The sequence below is a fragment of the Musca autumnalis genome, unplaced genomic scaffold (assembly GCF_047663935.1).
Source record: "Musca autumnalis isolate F117 unplaced genomic scaffold, ASM4766393v1 scaffold_2, whole genome shotgun sequence".
Lineage (NCBI taxonomy): Eukaryota > Metazoa > Arthropoda > Insecta > Diptera > Muscidae > Musca > Musca autumnalis.
The window spans coordinates 159,698,056-159,725,467 of record NW_027411755.1 but is presented as its reverse complement, the minus strand read 5'-3'; the positions used below and the strand labels follow the sequence as shown (position 1 = coordinate 159,725,467).

General features: G+C 35.9%; 2 protein-coding genes across 3 annotated transcripts in view; one reads left to right on the top strand and one right to left on the bottom strand.

The window, feature by feature from the left end:
* Positions 1-27,412, top strand: part of LOC141394790 (uncharacterized) — a 55,457-nt gene that overhangs the window by 4,730 nt on the left and 23,315 nt on the right. For both annotated transcript variants that reach the window (XM_073969679.1, XM_073969678.1), the window contains exon 2: positions 23,476-23,765. In XM_073969679.1, coding sequence (XP_073825780.1) covers positions 23,476-23,765 — 290 coding nt within the window. The remainder of the gene's footprint in view (positions 1-23,475; positions 23,766-27,412) is intronic.
* LOC141394789 (uncharacterized) lies at positions 3,128-19,451 on the bottom strand. The gene is made up of 3 exons (XM_073969677.1): positions 18,219-19,451; positions 10,313-10,708; positions 3,128-10,252 (listed from the first exon to the last, which is right to left on the bottom strand). Exon 3 carries the CDS (start codon positions 8,938-8,940, stop codon positions 3,502-3,504), a length of 5,439 nt encoding a protein of 1,812 aa, XP_073825778.1. The 5' UTR covers positions 8,941-10,252; positions 10,313-10,708; positions 18,219-19,451; the 3' UTR covers positions 3,128-3,501.

The following is a 27,412-nucleotide window of genomic DNA, read 5'->3' as shown; positions in this document are numbered from 1 at the left end:
TTTTCTTGATAATTATAACTGCTACAGAAATGCCGTTAAAGGAAAATTGTGAGTTTAACGAAGATCTTTCATCTCCCAAAAATTGGCAGTTCTATCAAATATATGATTGCTGATGCACGCGGTTTCATGTTTTTGGGGTATTGCGAAAAATATTCATGGTAGGTATATTTTGTGATATCTTGTATACCTTTTGTGATATCAAAATTATATTTTATACCGTTAATAGACAACTACTGAGGAATATAAATCCAAATAACTTGCATGATAAAAGTAATTATAAATGTCAATATATTCATATTATGAACTATGTAGGGGGTGGGGCGGCTACGCCATTATAGGGATGTTGTGGGTTAATGTGAGAAATATGTCAGGTTTAACTTAAATTGTTTATGCGATTGATATACCACGCTATAATGTGAAGTTGAAATCAAATATTGTGCTAAACCTATCTAATACCCTAGATAGACGGCAGAGTTAATTTGCATTAAAAATTCCTTAATTTGAATTAACTTTTTACCCTGACAGACGATAGTTTCTGCATTTATGAAACAGATTTTTGTGTTGTTTTTTTGTACCCAGCAGACCATTTCATAAAGTTTTACAAAAATTCGCCAAAATATCCGAAACAAATATACTTTCAACCATTGACTTTTTCACCAGGATAATGCAAAAATAAATTTAATGTATTCACGATATTTTTGAGTCTTTTTAATATTAAAAAATGTCGCAAAACTTTAAAGAAACATTTGAAGAAGATATTATTTTCGATAGAATTGGTATGGTGGGTAATGAAATGCTTGTGAAAATAAAAAAAAATTAAAAATAGATTAGCTGCTATTCTATTCGAGAAAGACCACTACTTATTTGAAAGAAACGCGGAAATTTCTGATTTGTTTTCCTTTTTTATTTTCTTAAACATGGAAATTCGACAAAAGACAATTGATTTTCAATGCAAATTGTGTCTCAGAGCATGAATATGCTCTCTCAGGAGAGAATATGGGCTCTCTTTCACAGCATTGCCATATTGAAATACTTAAATTCAGTTTAAATTTCCTTTGATTTTGTGCATTAAGAATGTGGATAATGCACGAATTAATTGAATTAAGGCAGTTAATGCAAATTAACGCTGCCGTCTGTCTAGGGTATAATTTGGCAAAAATTTAATTTTTATGCCTAAAATTCAAGGTACCTGCTAGAATATGTTTCTTTTTGTAAATTTTAGAATCATTTTTGATTATTAAATAGAAAACATGTTCCTTTTATGCATAATGTTGATATTTGGGGAGGAAATATGGTAAATGCCAGTTTTAGAGTCCTTTGATATATGTCCTATGTCTATGGCGAAGCTACTTCGCCACTTTTTAGACATTTTGTAAATTCTCAAAAATAATATTCTAAAAACAAAATTATAATCATTTATATATCAAAACTTATAGTCAAGACATGCTAATATTCTTACCAAAAATAATATTTGGAAAAACTTTAATAATGTCGATATGAGAAAATTTTGAACAAAAACGTGGCGAAGGCGCCCCATGTTACCATATATTTTTTTGAAAAAAGCAGGATGTATTCAATGATATTTTTAGTACGTTATTATTAGTATTTAGTATTTTTTTAGTATTTTTGATGTCCTTGTTATCCTTGAAGGAAATAAATGAAAATTATTATCCTCTTTAATATAATATAATAATAATTGTTCCACAAACATCCCAGGCGAGAGAAGTCTCCCTTGTCCCGCCTGGGATGTTTGTGGAACAATTATTATTATATTATATGACAACAACAACAGCATCATGCGATGAGTACAAGTATTTAAAATATTTTTTTTTTTTTTTTTGGAAAAAAATTGTCTCTTGAAATTTGAATGTCCTTTAAAAGATCTACGGGATGAGAAAACGTAAGTGCCACTTTACTCCATTTTTCCTATAGTTTCATACGTATATAGTCTGGTTCATGTGTAACGCAATTTTGTTGAAAATTGTGGGACGGTGTAATCATCAGCATACATTACGATCTCTATGCCGTCTGGAGGGTGTAGAATTTCAAAAAGGGGGACTGCCTGTTTTGTTTTGCACTACTTTTCTATATCCTGGGACAGCTTGGCATGGTTGACGGTATCGAAGGCCTCGGATAGCCAAGAGCCATCGTAACTGTTCGGTCGCACGACCTGTTCTGGTTCAGTCCTAGACTGATGGTGAATTTTCCGGAATTCATGTTGATGATGGACCACTGGGAAATTGCTTCCTCTCATATTTTGTCCAAACTTAATTTCAGTTCGAAGATAGGCCATATGGTCCACTCCTTCCGGGACGTCCCCCACAAAATTTCAAAAATTTCGATAAATGGTGCGCACAATAACTCTCGAAGGGAGTAACCGAATTTGTCATAACTTTGCATGTGAATATGGACTAAAGCGGTATACTCCTTCGTGTATCTCCCACACAAAATAAAAAAGAAAAAGAGTTCAACAGACGTCACCGGATCGTTTTGAAATTCCGGCGGCTCAATTTTTTTCGGGGACAAGTCCATACTTCCTGAGATAATTGCCCAAAAGTTTCAAAAATGAAACCAATTTGGTCCAAACGATGTACATCATATTATTTCTTACAGACTCGGATTATGTCGGAATATTGACTACATCGGAAATACTTTTTTGGGTACCTTCCACACAAAGTTTGGAAAGAGCAGTGCAGTTCGGGGACTCGTTTGGGATCGTTTTAAATTTGTTAACAACATGTTGTGTATGCAGCTCTAGTTACGACGTTACAATTTTTTCCGGCTGCAAATCCATACTTCCTGAGAAATTAGCCCAAAAACTCACAACAAAAAACCCATGTAGTTTTGTGTTTACTTCTTTCCTTTAGATCCGGGGCTGAGGGCACATCTCTGTCGACACAGCTGGCTGATACTTTCTTACTTGTTTTTATAGTTATAGCGTCATTAAAGTGTCTAAAAACATCCACTTGTTTGTCCCTTTTGTGTCGTAAATAGTAGGCTGTAAAAGTATTCCTCTCTCCTTAGGCAGTAAAACATATCTTTACATTTGCCCCATATCTTACTGTTGAGTTCGAGACGCAAAACAACTTTTTTAGTCGCCCTCTTCCAAATAAAACACTTTGAAATAATTTCACTTAAAATGTTTATTAATAATAAAGGGACTGTGGCGCTTTAAAAACAATTTGTTCACTGCGTATTCAAATTCGAACTAATTATTACCATCTCTTCGTTGCCCTTTGAAGCTACTTGTTTTCGTCCATTAGACATTGCCGTTATTAAACAATAACAACATACATACTTATTACTTTATGCATGTATGTATATACACATAGGCAAAGGGCGACATAAATAAAGGGCAACAAAGAGATAAATAGAGATCAATGCAAAAGTGTATTGACTACATGAAATTCAAGGTTGCGATCGTATTTAATAAAACAACATAAATAAGAAGAAAGGTAAATAAACAGTGGCGGCGGTAACATTCCCCCCTTCGTAAGCGAACTAGGGCCTCTTGAGCTTACTGTCATCCTTCTTAATACCGACGTCCAGGACTGCTATTTTGGTTACTGGTCTTTCGTACTCGCTGGAACTGGTTCTAACTTTGACGCTTCGAACTTGACCATCTTTTGCTGCAAATAACTCAGTTACAATACCTTTGGGCCACTTGTTGCGAGGTAGTGTATCGTCGACTATAATTACGACATCTCCGACAGTTGGTGGTGGAACTTTTTCGAACCACTTGCTTCTTCGTACCAACATCGGTCCATATTCACGTACCCATCTTCTCCAGAAGTTATTTGCAAATTGTTGGCTTTGATGCCATCGTTGTCGCAGATCATAGTTGTATTCGCAAAGAGGTTTTTGTCCCGATGCTGATCCCAATAACAAATGATTAGGTGTCAGTGCGTCATCTTCAACAGTATCCAGGGCCACAAATGTTAACGGGCGAGAATTGATGATAAACTCAACTTCATATAGGGCACATCGTAGGATCTCATCGTTGAATTTGAAGGCTGGACACATTGAGTACAGGATGGATTTAACTGAACGTATTAAACGTTCCCATGCACCGCCCATATGCGGGGCAGCTGGAGGGTTGAATCGCCACTTGATAAAATCATATTTGGAACACAACTTCATGAACTCTAAATGCTGTCTTTCCTCTTGGAGCATTCTTTCAACAGACTTAAAATTTGTTCCGTTGTCGGTAAAAATTTCTCTGGGAGAGCCACGACGACTTATGAAATTTTGAATGCACATTATGCAGGAGCTGGTGTCAAGACTATGAGCTACTTCGATGTGAATAGCACGTACCGTTAAACATGTAAACAGAACACCCCATCTCTTTTCTTTGTGCCTGCCGACTGTGACATATAATGGGCCAAAGAAATCAATTCCGACGTAAGTAAATGGACGTTCAAAACTAGATACTCGGGCTGACGGTAACGCTGCCATCTGAGGTGGACATGGTACTGCTGCTAAATTCTTGCATTGTTGACACTTTCTTCGTACACTCTTATAAAGTGCTCTCAATCTGGGGATGTAGAATTCGGATTTAATATTTGACATCACTGCTTCATGCAAACAATGATGAAATTTTTGATGGTAGAATTGAACCACCAGAAATGTTATGTAGTGACTGTTGGGTAGAATTATTGCATTGTTGCAACTTAACATTTCAGCTCTTCCTGAGACACGTAGAACTTCATTTTCGTCTAAATAGATGTTCATTTGCTTCAATTTGCTGCCTTTTTCTATCGGCTTGTTATTCTTGAGGCACCATATTTCGTCAGGAAACCCGCTTTTTTGGGCATACTTGTACAAAACAAGTTTGGCTTTCTGGACACATTCGAAATTCACATTTTCTGGTAATTTGCAGCTACGGACCACAGACTTTAACTTCTCCATATAAAGTAGAAATAGCGACAGCGCTTTATAAAGTTGTCTCCAGCATGAAAAATACTCAACATTTATGGTGAACGTATGTGATTTCGAAATATGCAACAGACAATTACGCACCTCTTCTTTTGTTTCTCCTAATACGGGATTTTTCGGCCAAGAACTTTCATCTTCTTCAAGGAACTTAGGACCATGGAACCACAAATCGTCATTACAGGACCCAACTTTCGTCGCAAAATCAGCTGGATTCAATTTTGAAGGCACCCAATTCCACTGGGTAATATTTGTAGACTCCAGGATTTCTCCAACTCTGTACATTACGAACGGCTTAAAATTCTTCGGATCCATGGACAACCAACTCAGTACAGTTTTTGAGTCCGACCAGAAGAAACTTTCTGTACATTGAAGTCTCGTTGCTTTTACTATTTTGTCTGACAGGCGCACACCAGTTAGGGCTGCTTGAAGTTCCAATCTCGGAATAGAAACTGGTTTGAGGGGAGCCACTTTGGATTTTGCTGCTACAAGACTGATATTGACTTCTTCGAGATACTTAATGCGAAAGTAGCACAACGCTGCGTATCCGTCTTCTCCAGCGTCAACAAAAGTATGAATTTGAACTTCCTGGGTGAACTTCAACAGCTTGGAGTAACATCTCGGAATTTGTACTTGCGAGATCACCTTCAAATTGGACAACCATGAAGACCAGTTATTATATAGCTCGTCATTTAATTCATCGTCCCATTTAATTGCCGATCGCCAAATATGTTGTAGAAGTATTTTCAACCCAATCGTGTAATGGGAGATGAATCCAAGCGGATCAAATATGGACATCAGGACTTGAAGAACCTCCCTCTTCGTAGGGACCACATGCGACTCGAATACGTTTCTCGAGAGCCGTGAAAATCTGCACTTATACTGAAACACATCATTATTGGATTCCCAATACATACCAAGAATTTTTTCGACGGCTCCAAACGTATTCTTTGTCAGCTCTCCATTGCCTAATTTTTCCTGCACCAATTTTGAATTCGACACCCAATTTCTCATGTGGAAGCCACCAGCAGCATGTATCATTTTAACTTGTAATGCTAACTCTAGGGCTTCTTCTTCACTGTGTACGCTGTCGATAAAATCATCCATGTAGTGATACGACTCAACCGCCTTAACTGCTCTGGGATAATTTTCACGAAAGTCGTCTGCGTTCTTGTTGCGCACAAAATGAGCAATACATGGAGCACAGCTAATTCCAAAAGTTAACGCCTTCATCACATAAACACTGATTTTGTCTACGTCACCATTTTCGAACCACAAAAATCGTTGAGCATGCATGTCTTCATCTTTGACGTTGATTCTATGAAACATCTCAGCAATATCACCACAGACTGCAACTTGACCAACTCGGAATTCGATTAAAACATTGAAGAGTGACGTAAGCAAATCAGGACCACATAGCAAATAATCGTTGAGTGATTTATTATTGGATTTGGCTGCTGCATCCCAAACTAGACGAACTTTACCAGGTTTATTTGGATTAAGAGCCACAAAAATTGGAAGATACCAGGTGCGACCAGGATAATTATTAATTTCGGAGTCCAAAACTTTTCTTGCGTATCCTTTTGAGAGAAGCTTTTCGATTTCCATCTGCATAGTCTGCTTTAATTCAGTATTTTTCTTAAACTTCCTCATGAGACACTTTAGTCGATGAACTGCGACATTGTAGCTATCAGGTAATTGAGGATCATTATCTTTCCACAGTAGACTCACTTCAAATTGTTGATTTTTCTTTACGCAGTTGTTTTCCAAAATCTGCATGGCTCTTTGATTCCCGATCGACAGTATACTTTTAGGTTGCGACACATCCAGAGAAAAATATTCTTTTACTTCATCATGTAAGATTTGATAACGACGTTCACATTCACAAGTGTGTATATTCAGCGAAGCTATTTCACCAACATCCTTGCCACTACCTTGAAGAGTCCATCCAAGTCGAGTCTTCGTTGCAATAAACTGATTATAACCACCTTCACGAATTTTCATTGGGACAGCCACTCGCCAATTATTAACTCCAATTAAAATCGTTGGCTTTGCGTTAACATATGACTCGATTGGCAATCCTTTTAAATGTGGATTATATTTCACAACATCTTCAAATTTTAATGTTTGCTTGGGCAGTTCAAGATTCTTCACTGTTCTCACATCGTGCAGCATAAAACGAGAATCACCTTTGACACCAGACACTTCAATATTAATTTTCACCGAGTCATCTTCAGAACGAGTTGTGTTGCCAGTCCAACGTAATTCCAGAGGTTCCTTCTTGCCCTTAATTCCAAGCTTATTAAAGAATTCTTTCTCCATAAGGCTCACAGAAGAACCTTCATCCAAAAAAGCAAACGTTGTCACTGAGCCACCATCATAAAAAACTCGAATCGGCAAAATTCTAAAACATGTCTTCTCTTTATCACTGTCACGATGCGAATTTACACTTCGGCTTTGTTCGGTTGGCACGAAATTATTAGCACTCGCATTCAATGAGGATTGATGATTATGTAACAATGGATGATGCTTTGCTTTACAACCACCGATTTCACACAATTTATTGGAAAAACACTTTCTGCGATGTGAATTTAGGCACTGGCGACACAATTTGTTTTCTTTCACTATCTTCCATTTAGCTTCCAAATTTAGGGATTGAAACTCACCACAACTCTGGATTTTATGAGCTTCACTTTTGCACGAAAAACAAGTTGGTTTCCTTGGGCCACTATCCTGATGTGTATTCACTGATGCTCCTTTCTTGCTTGTTATTGGAGACACGACTTGGCTGGCAGCAGCGGCTATGTTGTAAATCCAATCACTAAACACTTTCACTATAGGAACATTAGAATCCTTTTGATGCATAGCCCAACTTAATTTGTGGTTATTCGGCAATTTGTCCACTAATGTCTTCACTAACATCGGATTATTTAAATAAGCCTTCATATCGCACGCTTCCATTGTAGAACAAATATTTTTAATTGTTAAAGCATATTCAATTATGCTATCCAGTCTGTCCTTCAATGGTGGAATCTTCACGGCTTTATCGATCATGCCATCTAAAATATGCTCAGGACGACCGAAACACATTTCCAACGTCTGGATAATTTCACCCACCATCGAAGGAATTAACAATTTACTTTTCACCAACTCTTTAGCACGACCACGGAGACACGACTGCAAACGCATTAAATTTTCACCATCAGTGTAACCAGCAATCTCGGTACTATTTTTGAAATTACTGATGAACAACGGCCAATCCTCTGGGTTTCCATCAAAATTCGGCAAATCCTTTGGTATCACTTGTCTGGCTGCAATTTGAGCTGCTGTTGGTTGAAATGTTGTAAACGTCTGAGAAAAGGAACACGATGGCTGGCTTACGTTGCCTTGGGACAGAATTTTATATTTCTTCTCCAAATATTGCCTTTGTAATTCTTTCTCCTCTTCCAACATCTGCAGCTGCAATTGAGTCTGAGACATGTTGCTTGGAACCACGTCAGAATTACCGAAATTCCCAAAATGGCGGTCTTTATGAAAATTTTTATTAACACTGTTTGAATATGTCGATGTTGTTTTTGTCAGTGGCATAACTGTCGTTTGAGACATAGTTGTTGGTACTGACGACACTGTACTGGAGCCATGTTTACTTGTACTTGGATTATGTGCCTTTTTATATGCACCTTTTCCAAGAACGGGATCCATTTCTTTTTGTTGTTGTTTTTGTGATGTGCCAGTTTGCGCCATATTGGCTGGTGATGATGAAGCCTGCCTCCCGGCGGAGAAATCAGCGGTATTATTTACGGCTGGCATATGCTCCGATCCATCACACTCGTTACTTTGGGCCACAGATTGGTCACCACAGCACGAACAACTCCAGCTTACATTTTCAATGTTGCTATCCACTTTAACACACTCGAAATGGAACCACTTGTCACAAGAATCGCATTGCACCATACGATCGGTGTCTTTTAAATCGCATTTGTTGCAATTAAAATCGGTTTCTGACATGTCGTCAAATTGTTGAAACACGATATAAAATTATTGTTATTTTATTGAGAAAATATTTTTTTATTTTTCAGAAAATAATTCCTTTTTTTTATGTGCGACACTCTTCCCACGGTTCTTTGATGCTATTCACGGCTTTTAAATTTATTGTTTTGTGACACAAAATCTCTTGTACACTTCCTGTAAATTTATTACCGAAACCGCGGTAGTTGTAACAAGCTCGCGAAATTATTTTTATTTTTGTTCTAATGAACTCTCACTAAATTGTTTTTAAAGAGTTAAATTGTTTTTAAAGAATGTTGAGTTCGAGACGCAAAACAACTTTTTTAGTCGCCCTCTTCCAAATAAAACACTTTGAAATAATTTCACTTAAAATGTTTATTAATAATAAAGGGACTGTGGCGCTTTAAAAACAATTTGTTCACTGCGTATTCAAATTCGAACTAATTATTACCATCTCTTCGTTGCCCTTTGAAGCTACTTGTTTTCGTCCATTAGACATTGCCGTTATTAAACAATAACAACATACATACTTATTACTTTATGCATGTATGTATATACACATAGGCAAAGGGCGACATAAATAAAGGGCAACAAAGAGATAAATAGAGATCAATGCAAAAGTGTATTGACTACATGAAATTCAAGGTTGCGATCGTATTTAATAAAACAACATAAATAAGAAGAAAGGTAAATAAACAGTGGCGGCGGTAACACTTACCTTACCAATATAATAATAAAATAATTGAATATCCAAGATAAGCTGTTCGATTCTTTTTGATTCTTTTATTGAATACAAATACAGTTCATGATTTGTATGAAATTATGAAATGAGTCATTTTTTCATTTGGTTTTCAAAAACCAAAAAAGCAAGCAAAATTGTATTTAAATTTTTCCTTTTCTTTTTCTTCTTCTTGTCGTTTAAACCAATTAATAAATGATGATCGTGTTCAATAAATAAATAAATGTATAAAGGCGCATTGTTTTTACTCATAATTATAGTGATAGAGATAGAGAGACATCATCATCAGCATCATCATAGGAGATAGAAATAAAACATAAACAAAAACGAATTAAACTATTATGAACAATTATGAAAACTAAATACCTAAACCTATGCTAATATTACAAAACATTCACCCTATATCGAGAGAAAATGAAATCTACAATAGAATTGTTTGTTTTTTAGAAAATATAAACCACAGTCGATTGCTACGGTTCCCGCACAGCGGTACTTGACTAGATGTTGACTTCTCCGTGTCTGTTGTGTGTAGTATAATATTTGGACCTCGACATTTCCATTGAACGATGTAAGCTAGAAGAGTAAAGAGGATTAAAATCAAATTCCAAAAAATTGTTTAAGGGAATTCCATACCTTTAGCGGTTGACAAGGTCACTGCACTACTAAAACGTGTAGGCATTGTTGTTTGTACTGAATTAGTAGTGCTCTTCATCTCTCCGTTATGATTTAAGGGGGCAGTTTTTAAAAGTTGAGCTCTGCACCATTTGAAGGATCTATGTGTTGACGATCTACTTGGGACTTTTTCGATATCATTCATTCCAAAATCTGTGTAGCGTTTTCAACCATGGTGGAATTTTCGAAAAGCAACAAATATTTGAAACCACCATTCACCGTCACCATTGATTTTTTCTTCTTTCAAATATATATGTAGTTCAATTTTGTTTGAAGAGTAACAACCATGGTAAAATAAGTATTGCACTGAGGTTCTACTTCAATTCTCCAGGAGGAGTAGATATTTTTAACGATAAGCTGTAGAATGAACAACGAAAAGATTTATTAGTAACATATTAGTATGAGTATTATATAAACATTATATATTAGTAAAATAAGTTTAAAGATTTTGAGTTTAAATTTTGTGTAATTTTACATATAGTTTCTGAATTAATAATGAAAACGCGCATATTTATGATCAAAAATAGTTTTATTGTCTTCGGAAGTATTCTTCAGCATGATTACATGCGCTCAAAACAATTGTCAAAGCTCTCCGACTGAGAAACTTTCAAAACATGAGTTTTCAACGCGTCAACAGCATCATATGACGACGAAAATCGAAAATCGTTGACCACGCCTTTTTCATGTGCGGAAATAAAACGAAGTCATTGGGTGCCAAGACAGGGCTGCACTGCGGATGACCTATATTTGCCGATGTGTGAGAACTTGCAATGATCGTATTCTCTTGTTCGTTTTTCGAATTTCTATGAAAACAAATTGTGGTGTATCACTCAGAATTGACCGCCATACGTTGCTCAAGCGGAAGAAAAAGGCCACCATTTGCATCAAAGTGCTTCTTCCATGAAAGCTTGGCTTGTCTTTGAAGATCCATACGGTCGATTGCTGTTTTGTTTCGTGCTCATACGCAAATATCCATAATTCGACATCTTTGGCGATCTTGTAAACATTTCTATGCACCAATCGACAAGAGCCTTTTCTGTCGATTGTCAACTAGTGCTGGATCAAGGCCACTCAATATCGAATGTTTAATTATCAGTTCAGGTACGTCATCAATGTTCTCTGGCACAACGGCCGTTTAGACCAGTCTTTGAGCGAACGTCGGCCACTATTGAATTCAATGAACGAACTTTTCGCAGTGCTTCATTTCATCGATGTACTTATGACGTGTTAATCCACGTCGAAAGTTTTGAAAAATGATCGGACGAGTGTTCACAAGTAAATTTAATTTTTTTCTGGAAAATTGATTTTTTGAAGTCACTTTAAACAACGCAACACATGGTCGTACGTCAAACCGTACTGAGTACGTTTATGCTAAAAAAACATTCCAATGGCGCATACCCTACACCATATTATTTGAAGGAATTGTTCAACAGATTCTAAAATCAAAAATTGAGATAAAAGAGTAAATCGAATCTCTGGCTGACGGCCTAACAGGTAGAAACAAACTAGGAGAGAGAGACCACCTTCGACGATAGAAAGAAGACAGGTACCAGAGGATTTGATAAGCCAGCAGAAATCAAAACTGTTTTGTGCCACGCCCTGTTCTGGGCGTGAATGAGAGTTGGTGTATTAGTATTTCTTGGATTTTATTTGATAGCCCCGATGCATACTCGTCAGAGAATTATTTATTATTACGTATTCTACAGAAAGTTTTGGTTTGGATAGCAGAGAGGACGTTTTGAGACTGCTGCCGCCGCACAATGGTTCAGGAATCGATTTTCCTGGCCAAAAATCAAAATTTTGTTTTTTTCAAAGATATTTAATTTATATATGCGATTCGATAGTATACATATTGAAACTTAGGAAACTAAAAAAATAGGTCAAAATATTGCAAGGTGTGGGCATGGTGTGCCCCTAAAGATGAACATTTTCCCCATTGTTGGGAAATACGTAACTTTTGCAAAATTCGTAGCTTGCAAAGTCGTAGCTATTTCTCGGAAACTATAACAGATACTGTTTTCATTGTTTTTTTTTTTTTTTTTTTTTGTGAGGTAGGTAGGATTATGGCCTTTAAAAATCGTTTTAGTACATTACCGTAGCGTTTATACAACATGAGCTATTTTATTTTTCCTCAGGCACTAAATTTTATGAAATTCCAAATTTAGTGGACTAAAACTTTTGCGGAACAGCATGGAACAATGTTCTTTTTTCACCGAAAGATGCCCGAGAGTCTCCTCTTTCAGCCCATATATACTTTTGTACCCGTCCCGTTCCGTCCGTTTAACACTTTTTTCAATTTATTGAAATTACATGGGTAAAAATGTGTGTTTTTCTATACCGTTTCCCATAGGAATTACAGCTCTTTGACAAAAATTAAAATTTTTTTTGAGTATATGACTTTTGATACGAATTATATAAGTTTTATGAAAACACAAGGAGTAATTTTTTAATTTTTAAAAAAATTAATTTTTTTGTAAAATTTTTTTACTAAAAATTTTTGAAATTTTTTTTCAAATTTTTTTTTCGGATTTTTTTTTATTTTTTTGGTAATTTTATTGTTTATTTGTTGGTGTTTGACCATCTATAATACCTAGGAAGATATAACAAGTGGGAAAAGCGTTAAGTTCGGTCGGGCCGAACTTTTTATACCCTCCACCACAAATTTCAGCCATTTCGGTGGATTAATGTGGCCACAACCTTCAAAATACCGAAAATCGGAAGGTACCGTCCTATGGGGGCTATATGATGGCGTGGACCTACCTAAAAATTTATGGGGGAAAGTTTTATACCCCCAACGAAGACTAAATACCAAATTTCAGCCATCTCGGTGTGATAATGAGGCCAAAACCTTCAAAATACCAAAAATCGGGGGACATCGTCCTATGGGGGCTATATCAAAACGTGGACCTATATAAACACTTTACGGTGTTTCTTAGCCTCTGGAAACACAAAATACAAAGTTACAACCGATTCTGTTGTCAAATGGGACTAATACATTCAAAATATATTAAAATGACGCGTACTTTATATGGGGCATTATATGGGGGCTATACCAAAACGTGGACCTATATAAACCAACTTTGGTAGGAATGTTTTTTGGCCTTTGGAGACACAAAATACAAATTTACAACCAATTCGGTGGTAACATGGGACAAATATCTTAAAAATTCCTTAAAACGACGACGCGTCACGCGTCATTTTGTATGGGGGCTACACGAAAACGTGGACCTACATAGCCCGCTTTCAATACCAAAAGTCCTACGTACATATAATCGATTTTACCAAAATTTCATCCACCTACGTCAATCCGTTCGGACGCTAGAGTGATTTCCACAGACGGACAGACGGACGGACATGGCTATATCGATGTAGAATTGCACGCTGATCAAGAATATATATAGTTTGTGGGGTCTACAATGATTATTTCGAGTAGTTACAAACGTAGTGACAAACTTAATATACCCCCATCCTATGGTGGAGGGTATAAAAACCACAAAAACACTCATATTTGAATGAAAAATAGTTAAAAAACTCAAAAATTTAACTTTGACCTTGAAATTCTCTGCAACTTCCAGACCGCTTATAACTCATCTGAAAGCTTCATCTGTTATCTGTCTAACAAAAAAAGAATTATGAAAATATCTCTATCCGTTCAAAAGTTACAGAATTTTGACCAGGAAAAAACGATTTTGAACCACTGTGCGCCGGCAGAGGTGATGGCATTAGCAAATAAGCGTGATGAACTTTGACGAGCCAACTCCAAAGTCAGGAAGCGGACATTGGATTTTAATAGGTTGGACTCTGAACATAAGCGGAAGAAGTGGCTGATCTAAAGAGATGCGAAAGATATTTTAATCAACAGCTTGTCGAGCATCGTGTCGCATTAAATTAAATGTTGATGTAGCGAATGTCATCAGGAACGCTCAATCACCCAGAGCGTTGGGGGCCCTAATGGAATTTCCAAGGTAATGCTGCAACAGCAGTATGTGCCGTAAGCAGCACCACACGGCAGAAATACACGCAATCTCCACACATATTAATCGAGGATTCAACCAGAACAAACCATTCGATAGAAAAGTGTTGGTGGCGCTCGACTTAAAAAATATTTCAGGACATTGACTAACCTCCAGCCAAGTTTGAAACGTTGGATAATCAATTATATGTGTGAACCCCAGTCGTACACGGAAGCATACAGGTATGTGATGGAAAACGATTCGACTCGTTTTGCCATAAATCGAAATCGTATATCTCCAATTTTGGTGAATATTTTAATGAAATTGAAAATGGATTTTAAAAATATTATTCAAATAAGGGGCGTTTGCGAAGCTATACTATATATATCATCAACGGCACTCCGATTATTTACCATTTCGATTCTCCAAATCGAGTCGATTCGGTTTTCATCACATACCCGATAGAGTGAAGCAAAGAGTACCCCAAGGTGGGGTTTAACCGGTAAATTTCCTGTATCAAAAACCTCCAAACGACATAGAGATCGCTGCATATGCGGATGATTGCACGATGTTGGCGTTAGGTACCTTCTTTTATCTCATTTGTAAAGGCCTGAACTCCTATGCAAATATCCGCCACTAAATCTACGGCCACTCTGTTCACTACATGAACTGAGGAGGTGATAGGTGCAGAATTCCCACCCCATGATTCTAGGGTTCATATTCGAAAGCATTTTCACGTCGTCCGCGCATACAAACTGAGATGTAGAAAAAAGTCATCAAGACCTTAGCCAGCAGCACCTGGGTGCAGTATCTGAGGAGATGCTCTCGTCGAGGTCCAACGTTACAAGTCGCAGAAGCCATGAACAACTATCGTGTGAGTACGCTTCTTGGAGTACAGACCCTATCTGTTGCAGGTTATTGTTGTTGTAACTGTGTTTATTATTGTGTGTTTGCGTTTTCGTTCTACTGCTCAATTTGGCTCTGGGTCTATCTCCAGTTCCAGGAAAGTAGCTGTTTCGATGGGATGTAACCACAGATCCACTGGAGTTAGATGAGTAGGTTTGGCAGGGCAGTTGAAAAGGTGCAGTGTGTATTGCGGCAGCTGACTTTGGTTCAAATACGCCCGGGATGGTGCAGTCGACTAAATTCATATATGATAAGGATTGATGACATTGTGCAAACCATCTACACAGAATGCAGCACAGGCCCTCACGACACACAGCACCGATCACCGAGAATGTCAAATGTCAAATTACCGCTATTTCAGTTAAAATGTACCTAAAACTTTCAAAAATGGAAACCCGGGAGGTACAGCTATATGAGCACTATACCAAAACATGGACCAATGCTGACAATTTTTGATGGAGAAGTTTCATGACTGCAGGGAACCTCAAATGTCAAACATCAGGTAGTTCGGTCATAAAATTTAGCTAAAACCATAAAAATCCGGATGTACCAAAATATGAACCTAATTTGACAATTTTTGTTGGAATAATTTCGTGAGGTTTTTTATTTTTTGCTGTGGTGATGCTGCTCATCAGCAAAACATTTCAGTATATTTTCAGATTCTTTTTTTTACTAACGGCTCCAGAGATATCGCGCCTTGATAAAGTCGAATTCTGTGTAAAGTATATGCAAAGAAATACTCATAACTTCTTTAATGTTGGTCCAATTTGAAAAAAAAATCTTTTTTGGATGTTTGTTTGTTTTATTGTTGCGATTTAATATTTAAAATCAATTTTTAACTCTACTCTTCGATTTTCTTGATTTTTTTTGCATTAAACTACGATCAATTACAAAAATTTTAAGTCTTATTTTTTAATGGGATTCGATTGTATACTATTTTTTAATTTAATTTCTTAATATTTGTCAATATAATTTTTGCTTTATACCAGGGTGAAACATTGGACCCAAGAAGTTATGAGTATTTCTTTCCATATAGTTTATGCAGAATTTGCCTTTTTCAAGGCATGATATCTCCGGAACAGTTAGTAAAAAAAACAAGTAAAAAAGTATCAGTCGGCTTTGCCGACAGATATATACCCTCAGCCTGTGTATATTGAAACACTTTTTTCCCAAAAAACGTATGTATTTAGGGGGTTTTAAACATTTTTAGCGTATGAACGGACAAAAATGTTGATTGTGATTAAAGATCGAAAGTTTTGCGGAGGAGATACTTAAAGGAATGGATCGACATTGACCATTGTAGAAGTGGATCTCCAGCAACTACATATGGTGCCATAGGGGATTTTTTTACACCCTTTGTGTTGTTGGAATGGACTTGCCGCTGGAAAAACGTTTACCATCGTAATTGAGGCAGCGAATGCAAGTTGCTTCAACAAAAATCAAAGTGATTCCATAGCAGGTCTTAAAGTGAACTTATCCGAAATTTTGTTTGGGAGGTACCGGATGGAGTGGACATATTTGAACCTGATCTATATCTATATAGGATGTGTAAAGTATGGACCAATTCGGCCACTCCCTTCAAGAGTTACCGTACGAACAATATTTCCCAACATTTTTGAACTTTTGTGGGGGAGGTACCTGAAGGAGTGGACCGATATGGCTTATCTTCGAACTTAAACTATGTATGCACAAAATATTACTAAGGCCAAATTTTGGACCAAATCGACAGATCCGTTGGAGAGTTGTCTTGCGCTCCAACCACCTCACACGGTCATAGGGGTTTTTTTGCAACTTTCAGGTTATTTTCTCAGGAAGTGTGTACTTGCCCCTGATGGAACTGGTACCGTCGTATGGGGGGCAGTGAATACAAGTTGCTAAAACAAAAATCAAAGCGATTGGAGAGTAGGTCCTAAACTGACCTTATCCGAAATTTTGTGTGGGAGGTACCCGAAGGAGTGGACCGATGGAGTCCATATTGAAACCTCATCTAAGTCTGGTAGACATTTCACGATTTGCAAAGTCGATTACTCCCTTCAAGAGTTATCGTGCGTACAAATTTTCCGAACTTTTGTGGGGGAGGTACCGGAAGGGGTGGACCGATATAACCCATCTTCGAACTTAAAGTAAGTTTGGGTAAAATATTACGAAAGCCAAATTTTGGACCGAATCGGTTAATCCGTACGAGAGTTATCGTGCGCTCCAGCGAGCCAGACAGACAGCCGGACGGACGGACATTGCTCAATCGACTCCAAATTGTGTGAAATACATTTTGTCCAAATATACTTGGGGTCTAAAACCATTATTTCGATGAGGCACATTTTGCCCGTATGAAAGTGTATATACCCTCGTTAGCATAAATGCTGAGGGTATAAAAAAAACGAGAAAATATACTGAAATCTTTTGCTAATGAGCAGCATCACCAAAGCAGAAAATAAAGGAAATTAAAAGTGTCCGATTTCACTTAGAAATCCAAATATGTATACTTTACAAACGGAAAAACAAATTTAATATACCCTTCATACTATGGTTACAACAACAACAAATAATTGAACTTATCGACAGTAACGCCCAACTGTGTAACAATGGCCCAGCGTTTAATTCGGTTTTCGGCTTAAGAATTGTCTGTTGGTCTTCTCGCTCTGTTTCTTTGGCGTTCAATTCGCTGGAACATTTCTTGGCTCCATCTGAGGTAATGGCATCTAATTATCTGACCCATGACCCAGCCCCAAGATAGAATTGGTTATTTATACAGTATTCCAGCTGCCCTTGTTTATGTTTATTTTTTTTTTTTTCAGAAACGGCGCGTTTAGCACATTCTTTGAACTAATGGCTACATCCGCACTGGAAATTTGAATAAAAGTCACAAATTCAGAACCTGTAGGGCGGGCGTCTAAATTAGTATATCAGTGAATACAAACAAGATTCGCTGTTTTCTATGCAATTTTTTTTAAGGGGTGTGGACGGTATATGTATTTTATTCCTATTATATTTATTTTAATACTACTTACCCAATATACGTTTTGGTAAAAGGGCCTTATCCTCTAGCCATGGTGTGCTCTCCGTCAAAGTTAGTGGATGAACCAAATCTGATGTCAAGGCTCGGCAACTTAAAACTCCAAACATGTAGCAATTGTAAAGCGATTTTTGAGGGAATTATCATCGTATTGTCGATTGCCACAATGAAAGAAAAAAATATGTATTATACGTATGTCCTGAGTAGTATACGATTTGTTGTCATCGTTGGCCATGGTTTTGAGTATTACAATGGTGTTCAGATGATGGTGATAGATAGGTGTTCGGTAGCTGCTTTAAGGGATTTCCGTGAATATATCAAAATGTTATGCCCAGTTCCCCGAATCTATATTTTTTTGTTCGAGTTCGTTGTCGGGAGAGAGATGATAGAATGAATTATTTGATTGCCCTCCTATTTTGGGCGTCCATGAATAATGGTGTCAAGCTCCAAATCTGCTTACATCACGGACGATTATCATCGACCACCAGAGTATGTGGTTCGAAATAAAATGCAATCTTGAAAGCTGATTTTTTTTGATTATTATCATCAGTCTCAAAGATGAAACAAATATTGAAGGATTTTTTTTTTTGTTAAATCCCTTTCAACATTTGCATTGAAATTTGTTGTTTCGTTTTCTTCTTATAAATAGAGTATTTGGGGCGGGTGGGGTGAAACTTGTTGTTATTGCACAGAAGTTGTTGTTGTTGCTTTCTTATTTTCTCAATAAATCCAAGGAGGGAGGGGGGAGGCAATGAAACAAATTAACACACTGGTCCAAATGTAACATATCATCACAAATACATACATATCTTCAATATCATCAATCAATTGTTTAACAAATAATAACATTGTTTTTTGTTTTTGTAAAGTTAATCTGGAGATTTGTTGTTGTTGTTCTTGTCGTATTCTTTTTTTAATTTTGCAGTAGAGTTGGTAAAATGTTGGTATTTTATTTTTTGGTAATTATTTTATTTAATAATTGCAGGGGTGTTTTTTGTTATGGTTGTTCTTGTTCTCATAGCCGCAGCATTGTTGTTGTTGCATCGAATATCATCGCATAACCAGAAAAAAATTCCATTCAACATAAAACTCAATATTTTCCTATTTAAACCATTTTTGTGTTAGTTTACTTAGTTTGTTGTATTTTTTGTTGCTGTCTTTTTTCTTCTTCTTGCTCTTCAAATTGTTGTTGTAGTTGTTTTTCTACTTTTCGACTTTGATTGCTAATTCGGATATATGGCACACATGTACAAAGACAGTGGTTTTCGGCTCACCTTGTCTTTGATATGTAGGGGCTCTGTTGTGGCTATGGGCGCTGTATCAACATCATTTTGACGCGGCAGGTGCTCTGTACCGCTTATATTGGAAGCGGCCACAGTCATTTGGGTTATATTGCCTGGTATGTAATCGTTTTTAATTTGAGCCGGATTAGTTTGATTAGCTTGGCTACAGGTAATGGTGGTAGGAACCGTTGTCCCACTAACTGCATCAACTTTCTCCCAATCATACGGATCGGACTCTTTGACGCCACGCCGTTTCATACAACGTTCAAAAATATTAGTTAACATGGCGTAGTCGGGCCGATCAGCGTACGTTAACGATTGTATGTGTTCGAGGAATTGTTTGAAATCAGAAGGCAAATGTTTTAGTAACATACGGTGGTCATATTTCTCTTTGGTCAGGCCCACCTGTTCCTTGTCCTTGATCTTACGCCATGGCAGCTGGCCGTTGACAAATTCGACCAGCATATAGAAGAGAGACCACAGATCATCGTGGCGGCCCATTTCACGGTTGCGATGGGCATTTATTGATGCATATCGGACCGTGCCACGAAAACCGGCAGCTGCGCGTGGGCAACGCACCTCACCCGTCCCCGTGGTGTATTGTCGCGCCAGTCCAAAATCCAACATATACACTTTTCGACAATTCAGCGGCAGACGTCCCATTGAAAAGTTGCTAGGTTTAATATCACGATGTAGAAATCCTACAGAATGTATAGATTCAATTGCTCTAAGTATCTGCAGTCCAAGTCGCAGTGTTGTACTGACGGAAAAAGCACCCTTTGGCTGAGAACGCCGTAGTTCGGCTAAGTTTTTACCCTGCAATTGCATAACAACATAATTAAAGCGGTCATTACGACCGCACCCGATGAAACGGCAAACATGTTCCTTGCCCTGGAGCTTTTTCAGTACGGCCACCTCCATTTTGAGTACTTGTTTAGGCTGGCGTGCTGATTCGACTTTCAGAGCAACTTGTTCGCGTGTTATTAGATCTTGACCTTCGTAAATTTCGCCAAAACCTCCACCGCCAATTTTTCGTATTACCTTCCATCGTTCCTTGACAACATGACCGGCTTGCAAGAGATCCTCTGAAGTCATTTGAAATTTTTGTGTATTAGCTACTCTCTTTCGCTCTCGCTCCTTTTCCTTTTCCCTGTCTATACCCTCTCCTGCCGCCTGGTCAATGTTTAGTTCATTTTTATTGTTAGTAATGGTGGATTTTTGAATTGTAGCAGTGTTAAGAAAAACAGGGGGCTTCGATGATTGTTGGTATTCGCTCAGATCTTAGGTTTATTGCATATATTTGGTATTTGTCTTTTTTCGGTTACTTTGGAAATCAGTGAAGGAGATCGTCGGCTTGGTTGTCGTTGATGTAAGACTGTGAAAAGAAAAGCAAAAAAAGTAAAGTGAAAGATTAGTGGAAATATAAAAAGAATAATTTTAGGATATATAATAAAAACTGAGGTAAATAATTACTATAGATAATCTATGGGGGAATATAAATGTTTCTATAGATAATCTATAGGGGGATAAAAATTTGTAGAAATAAAATAATAATCTTCTACAGGTCTTCTCCCACGTTAACACATGATTTTCTATTGTTCATCTATATGTCTTCTATCGAATGGGAACCTTTAAAAAGTCTCCCAGAGATAGAGATAGGGATAAGGAATACTTTATCTTGACAGTCTTCCATTGACAAATGACTCTTTAAAATCTCACTTCATTACCTGTATGTCTTCTGCAAACAGAGGTCTTTTCTAAGAGTTTATATTGAAAGATGAACTTTTAGGGGACTTCTATAGTATACTCCTGCAGAAGACTTTCCAAATATATTTTACTTAAACTTTGCCTATTGACGGCGAATCTCCAATATACTTTCCATAAGTTTTCTATTAACCCAGGTTCTTCAAAAGTCATCAGTCGACACTTCTGTCCTTGGCCTTGGAGAGATCTTCTTTGATATAGGGCTTTATAAAGTTATATGGTCAGACCTTTCAAAGGTCATATGATGACAGAGGGTTCTTAAATTATCAGAATATCTTTCAAAGGATTTCTGTTGACAATTATCCACGTTGATGGATAAATTTATTTACGTTAAATAAATGTATGGTGGAAAAAATTATCAACCTTGGTGGATAAAATTATCCACGATGGTGGAAAAAATTATCAACGTTGGTGGATAAAATTATCCGCGATGGTGGATAAAATTATTTACGTTGATAGATCAAATTATCCACGATGTTGTATAAAATTATCCACATTGTCAAGTAAAATTATCCAAGTTGGTGGATAAAATTATCCATGTTGGTGGATAAAATCAACCACAATTGTGGATAAAATGATCCACGTTGGTGGATAAAATTATTCACGATGGTGGATAAATTTATCCACATTGGCGGCTAAAATTATCCCCGATGCTACAGAAAATAATGCACTGCAATGGATAAAATTATCCATGTTGGTGGATGAAATTATCCAGGATAGTGGATAAAATTATCCACATTGGCGGGTTAAATTATCCAGGATACTGGATAAAATTATCCACATTGGCGGGTTAAATTATCCACGATTGTGCATAAAATTATCAACGTTGATGGATAAAAATTATCCACAATGGTGGATAATATTATCGACTATGGTGGATAAAATTATCCAAGTTGGTGGATAAAATTATCCAAGTTGGTGGATAAAATTATCCACGTTGGTCGATGATATTTATTATACACGATGGTGGATAAAATTATCAACGATGATGGATAAAATTATCAACGTTGATGAATAAAGCTATCCACGATGGTGGATAAATTTATCCACATTGGCGGCTAAAATTATCCACGATGGTAGATAAAATAATGCACGACGATGGATAAAATTATCCACGTCGGGGGATAAAATTATCTATGTTGGTGGATGAAATTATCCAGGATAGTGGATAAAATTATCCACATTGGCGGGTTAAACTATCCACGATTGTGCATAAAATTATCAAAATTGATGGATAAAATTATCCACATTGGCGGGTAAAATTATCCACAATGGTGGATAATATTATCCACGATGGTGGATAAAATTATCCAAGTTGGTGGATAAAATTATCCACGTTGGTCGATGATATTATACACGATGGTGGATAAAATTATCAACGATGATGGATAAAATTATCAACGTTGATGAATAAAACTATCCACGATGGTGGATAAAATTATCCAATTTGGTGGATAAAATTATCCACGTTGGTCGATGATATTATACACGATGGTGGATAAAATTATAAATGATGATGGATAAAATGATCAACGTTGATGAATAAAACTATCCACGATGGTGGATAAAATTATCCAAGTTGGTGGATAAAATTATCCACGTTAGTCGATTATATTATCCGCGTTGGTGGATAAAATTATCCACGTTCGTGAATAAAATTATCCACGTTGGTCGATATTATCTACAATGGTGGATAAAATTATCCACGTTGGTGGGTAAAATTATCCACGAAGGTGGAAACGATTATCCATGTTGGTCTATGATATTATCCACGATGGTGAATAAAATTATCCACGTTGGTCTATGATATTATCCACGATGGTGGATAAAATGATCCACGATGGTGGATAAAATGATCCACGTTGGTGGATAATATTATTCACGATGATGGATAAAATTATCCACTTTGATGAACAAAATTATGCTCGATGATTGACAAAATTATCCACGATGGTGGATAAAATTATACCTATGATGTGAATAAAATTATTCATCTATAAAGAGTTTTATTAATAGGCAGTATTCTATTTGTTGTCACTGGCATTTTGTACGATATATAATCCAGTAAAGGTGTTTTGTTGCCTCTAGACTTTCTATTGTCTACTAAAGTTTGACTTGACTAAAGACCTCCAAAAGATCTTCTATAATACAATTACTATGTTAAAACAAAATTACAAAAAAAAATTTCTCCTGTCTTCTTTTCAGAAATTCAACCCATATACCCATTGAAATGGAACCAATAGCAGCATCTTCGTCTTCAACACCATTACCGAAAATGTTGTTGTGTTCTCTTTGCAAAGAGATTTTCAAAGATCCACGTTGTTTAAACTGTTTGCATACCTATTGTCTTGAGTGTATTGTTGAAGAAAGTTTTAAACAGGATGATGAGGAGGAATCCAACAATCCTTTTAGTTCAAAAATACCAACACTACAAAAACAGGAGCAGCAGTATCATCAACAAACAAGTAATGTTTCGGGTGAACGAAATACAAAAGGTATTTTAATATTCAATCAAAATTTTGATATTTTTTCTGAATAAACTAAATTCATTATAAACACTTTTAATAGTTGTTTTTAGGCAAATTATTATGAAATTAATTATCTTTACCTCTGGGAAACTAAGATAGAACAAAAATATTATATAAATAGAAATCTTTGAAAGTATTAAGGCCTGGGTACAAATGGTGTTTGAGTATTTTAGCTACTTAAAAGGACGATTGACATTTGTTTTTCTATTTACCAATATTATCAAGCCTGGATATATAGTTTTTCTATGAATTATATAGAAAATTTTAACAGGGATGTCTTATTTATTTTTTATCATTTTAAAGAGAATTTTATTAGTTCAGTCATTATAAATCCAAAAAAAGTGAAAGTAGATATAGTAATTTGTTTTTATATTAAAGCTATTGGTTTAATAATATCTATGTATGTATGTAAGTTGTAAAGTGTTAAGAAAAGTTACATATATGGTCAATTGGTGTATATTGAGATAATTAACAAGTGATCTGCTGGATAATGTCTTATAGATATTTATAAAACTATATAAATATTAATTATTATGGTTGTAACAAGATTATATCATTATATGTATGTATGTTTGATTATTTAAAATAGATTAGCTTCTCTTAGAATGTCTATAACACATGAGCTTAAAAGTCAAGAGAAATGAATTTATATCATATTCAGTTAGAAGAAACTAATAAAAGCGTTAAAAGTTGGAAACATTTTCCAAAAGAGTTGAAGTTTTTATTTCAACTCTGAAATTATTAAAAAAATATTATACAATTATAAAAATTATACAATAATTATATGGAGATTCTATATGCAAGTTTTCTTTGTTATGTCTCGGACTTTTCAACTCATGTGTTATAAATTAATTTAATATCATTTTGTAATACTTTTTTTAATATTTATTTTAATTTCAAGAGTAATATATATTTTTTTCATATTTGCTTATATTAATTTATATAAAATGTAATATAAGTTATTCAGTGAATCGATACAGTGGAATAATTATAGAATGTTATATTACAGTTTGAAAAGCTGTGCAATACAGCTGATTTGATTTTCTTAACGTCTTCTGTTGAGAAGCGATATTCAAAAGATTGTTCGCAGTAACCCTCACAATTTGTCAGTTGATTGAAAATCAGAAGACTTTGTAGAGGTCTGCGATTGACATAAAACCTTTTACAGACCTTCAATTGAGAAGAGATCATCCACATGTCTTTTATTGACTTCTAAAGGGCTCTATTGACATATCTAAATATTTTCTATTAACAAAAGACCGTCTAAAATTCTTTTATTGGCGGAAATACTATTGACATATCTAAAGATATTGACACAAGACTCTCTAAAGATCTTCGATTGACAGAAAATCTACTCAACAATTTTTTTACAAGCCCTAATAAAGGCCTTCAATTAATTGAAAATCTTCTATTAACAGAAGAAGTTTTCAAATAAAAGAATTTTGTAAATTTGTATTAAGAAGAGATATGCCGAAAGTCTTTACTTGGCAGAAGTCCCTTAAAGGGTCTACTATTGACAAAATACATTTTAAACCTTTTAATTGAACATCTTCCTTAGGTCTTTCTTTTGATATGAAGACCTGACATATATCTATAAACGATTTTCTGTATGTTGGCTTTATCAATATTCCTTCCCAGCGTATATTGACAGAAAATGTATTAAGGTTCTTTTGCCGACATTTCGAGAAAAGATGGGAGCTACCGTACACTATAGAGAGTCTGAGGGAAAATCGGAGTAAATGTTTGTGTACTTTCCTAACTCTTTTTGCGGTGTGCTTTAACAACAATATGTTTGCTTCAACAATATTTCCATTTCAGTAAATTGACTGAAAATGTTTTTAGCTCAATAGAAAGACTTTTCGGGAATATATGAGTGATACTGGACGATTCCACAGGTTGTGCATATTCGACAATACAGAGAGACTGAATGTAGTCTCGGAGTAAATGTCATTTTGCTCTCACAATATGTTTCCTTCAAAAATTTTCCCCTCTTCGTGTATTGACAGAAAATGATCGAAGGGTCTGCCATTGACATTTCGGGAATAGATGATTGCCACAATAAACAGAATCTGGAAGGATTTTCGGAGTAAATATCATTTCGCTCTCACAATATGTTTGCTTCAGCAATATTGCTTTGGGGATATCGACCTTTGAGGAATAGACGAATTCTACGGACGCTTCCGCAGATTGAGAATACACGCAGAGAAAAAATGTTTTTCGCTTTTGTTGGAACAAGAATATCTATTTTCGTTCCAACAATTTATTTGTTTTGTTCAAGCATTGTAACTGCAAATCCAAAAATACCATATTTTGCTCCAAACATAAAAAAACAAAAACAACTTGTGAAATTTCGCAGTATTGTAAAAATCATTAATAAAACCGATGGTAGGAACTATCATAGTCTAGAATTTTTACAAAAAACTATTGTCAGCCCAGAAAACCTGTTACTGAAATTTTTGATTTGATTGTATATAATTCTCATTTAAACTTTCCACATAACTTTGGTATAAATGTCGAGTTTAATATTACAAGTATTGATGAACACAATACATGGTCAAGTGTTGCTGGCATTGTACTCATCCCAACATACTCGTATGGAATAAAAAAAACTATAACAAATATAAAAAGAAAACACAAATTACGACCAGGCAGGTTTCCTCCCAAACACACTGGCACAATCCAGTGTAACTCAACCATCAAAACCCAAAGAAGAATGAAAAAGAAGAAACAATAAAAACAAGAATCTCATTGTTGGTGAGGTACATACACAAAAAAAAAAAAAAAAAAAAAAAAAAAACAAAGATAAAATCATTCTGTCATACAAGCAAAACTCACCAAATTTGTTTTTTCAACATGGCAAATGAATACCGAGAGAAGAGAATAAAATTGTCGAACAGAATAATGTTGTCCAGTTGACGAAAACAATTGTTCGAAATATGACAAAACAATTGTTGTAATTGACAAAAACGATTGTTTGAGTCACAGTACTACATATGGAATCTAACAATATCTTTACAATACATATTTTGCTCTTTGAATATTGTTGGACCAATCCTATTTTTACTGTGCGTGTAATGATCAATACAGACAGTCTTGGGGAAGTCTCGAAGTAATTGTCCAACTGCCTATGGCCCTAAACCAATGAAAACGATAAGTCATAGGTCGAAAAAAAAAATACGGCGACGACAAAAAGCAGTATAGTCTGCAGAACCAAATTTAAAAATTTCGTTATACATTGGTTCCCGGGAGCCTGTTAGCAAGCAAATCAAGAAACAAGGAACCAACTCGATTAGTTAGTCGGTTGAATAATAATATTAATAAACAGGGGGTTGTGATGGCACACCAGCCTAATTAAGACTGAAGGCACCGTTGGGACCATCTTGGAAAGTAAGGCATAGCCAACGATTGAATATTACTGTGACGATGTTAAAATATATATTGTTCTGGCAACTGTATATTTTTTGTCAGGCAGCCCAATATGCCTTAGTAAAGCAATATGTATTTTTACCTATTAGAATATATATTGTTGCGGTGACCATATATATTTCGTGTCAAACAGCACAATAAGTCTTAACAGAACAATATGTATTTTTACATACTTACAATAGTCTATT

Bases quoted from the DNA above. Each gene is read 5' to 3' on its own strand.
- LOC141394789 (XM_073969677.1), bottom strand. From the start codon at position 8,940: ATGTCAGAAACCGATTTTAATTGCAACAAATGCGATTTAAAAGACACC.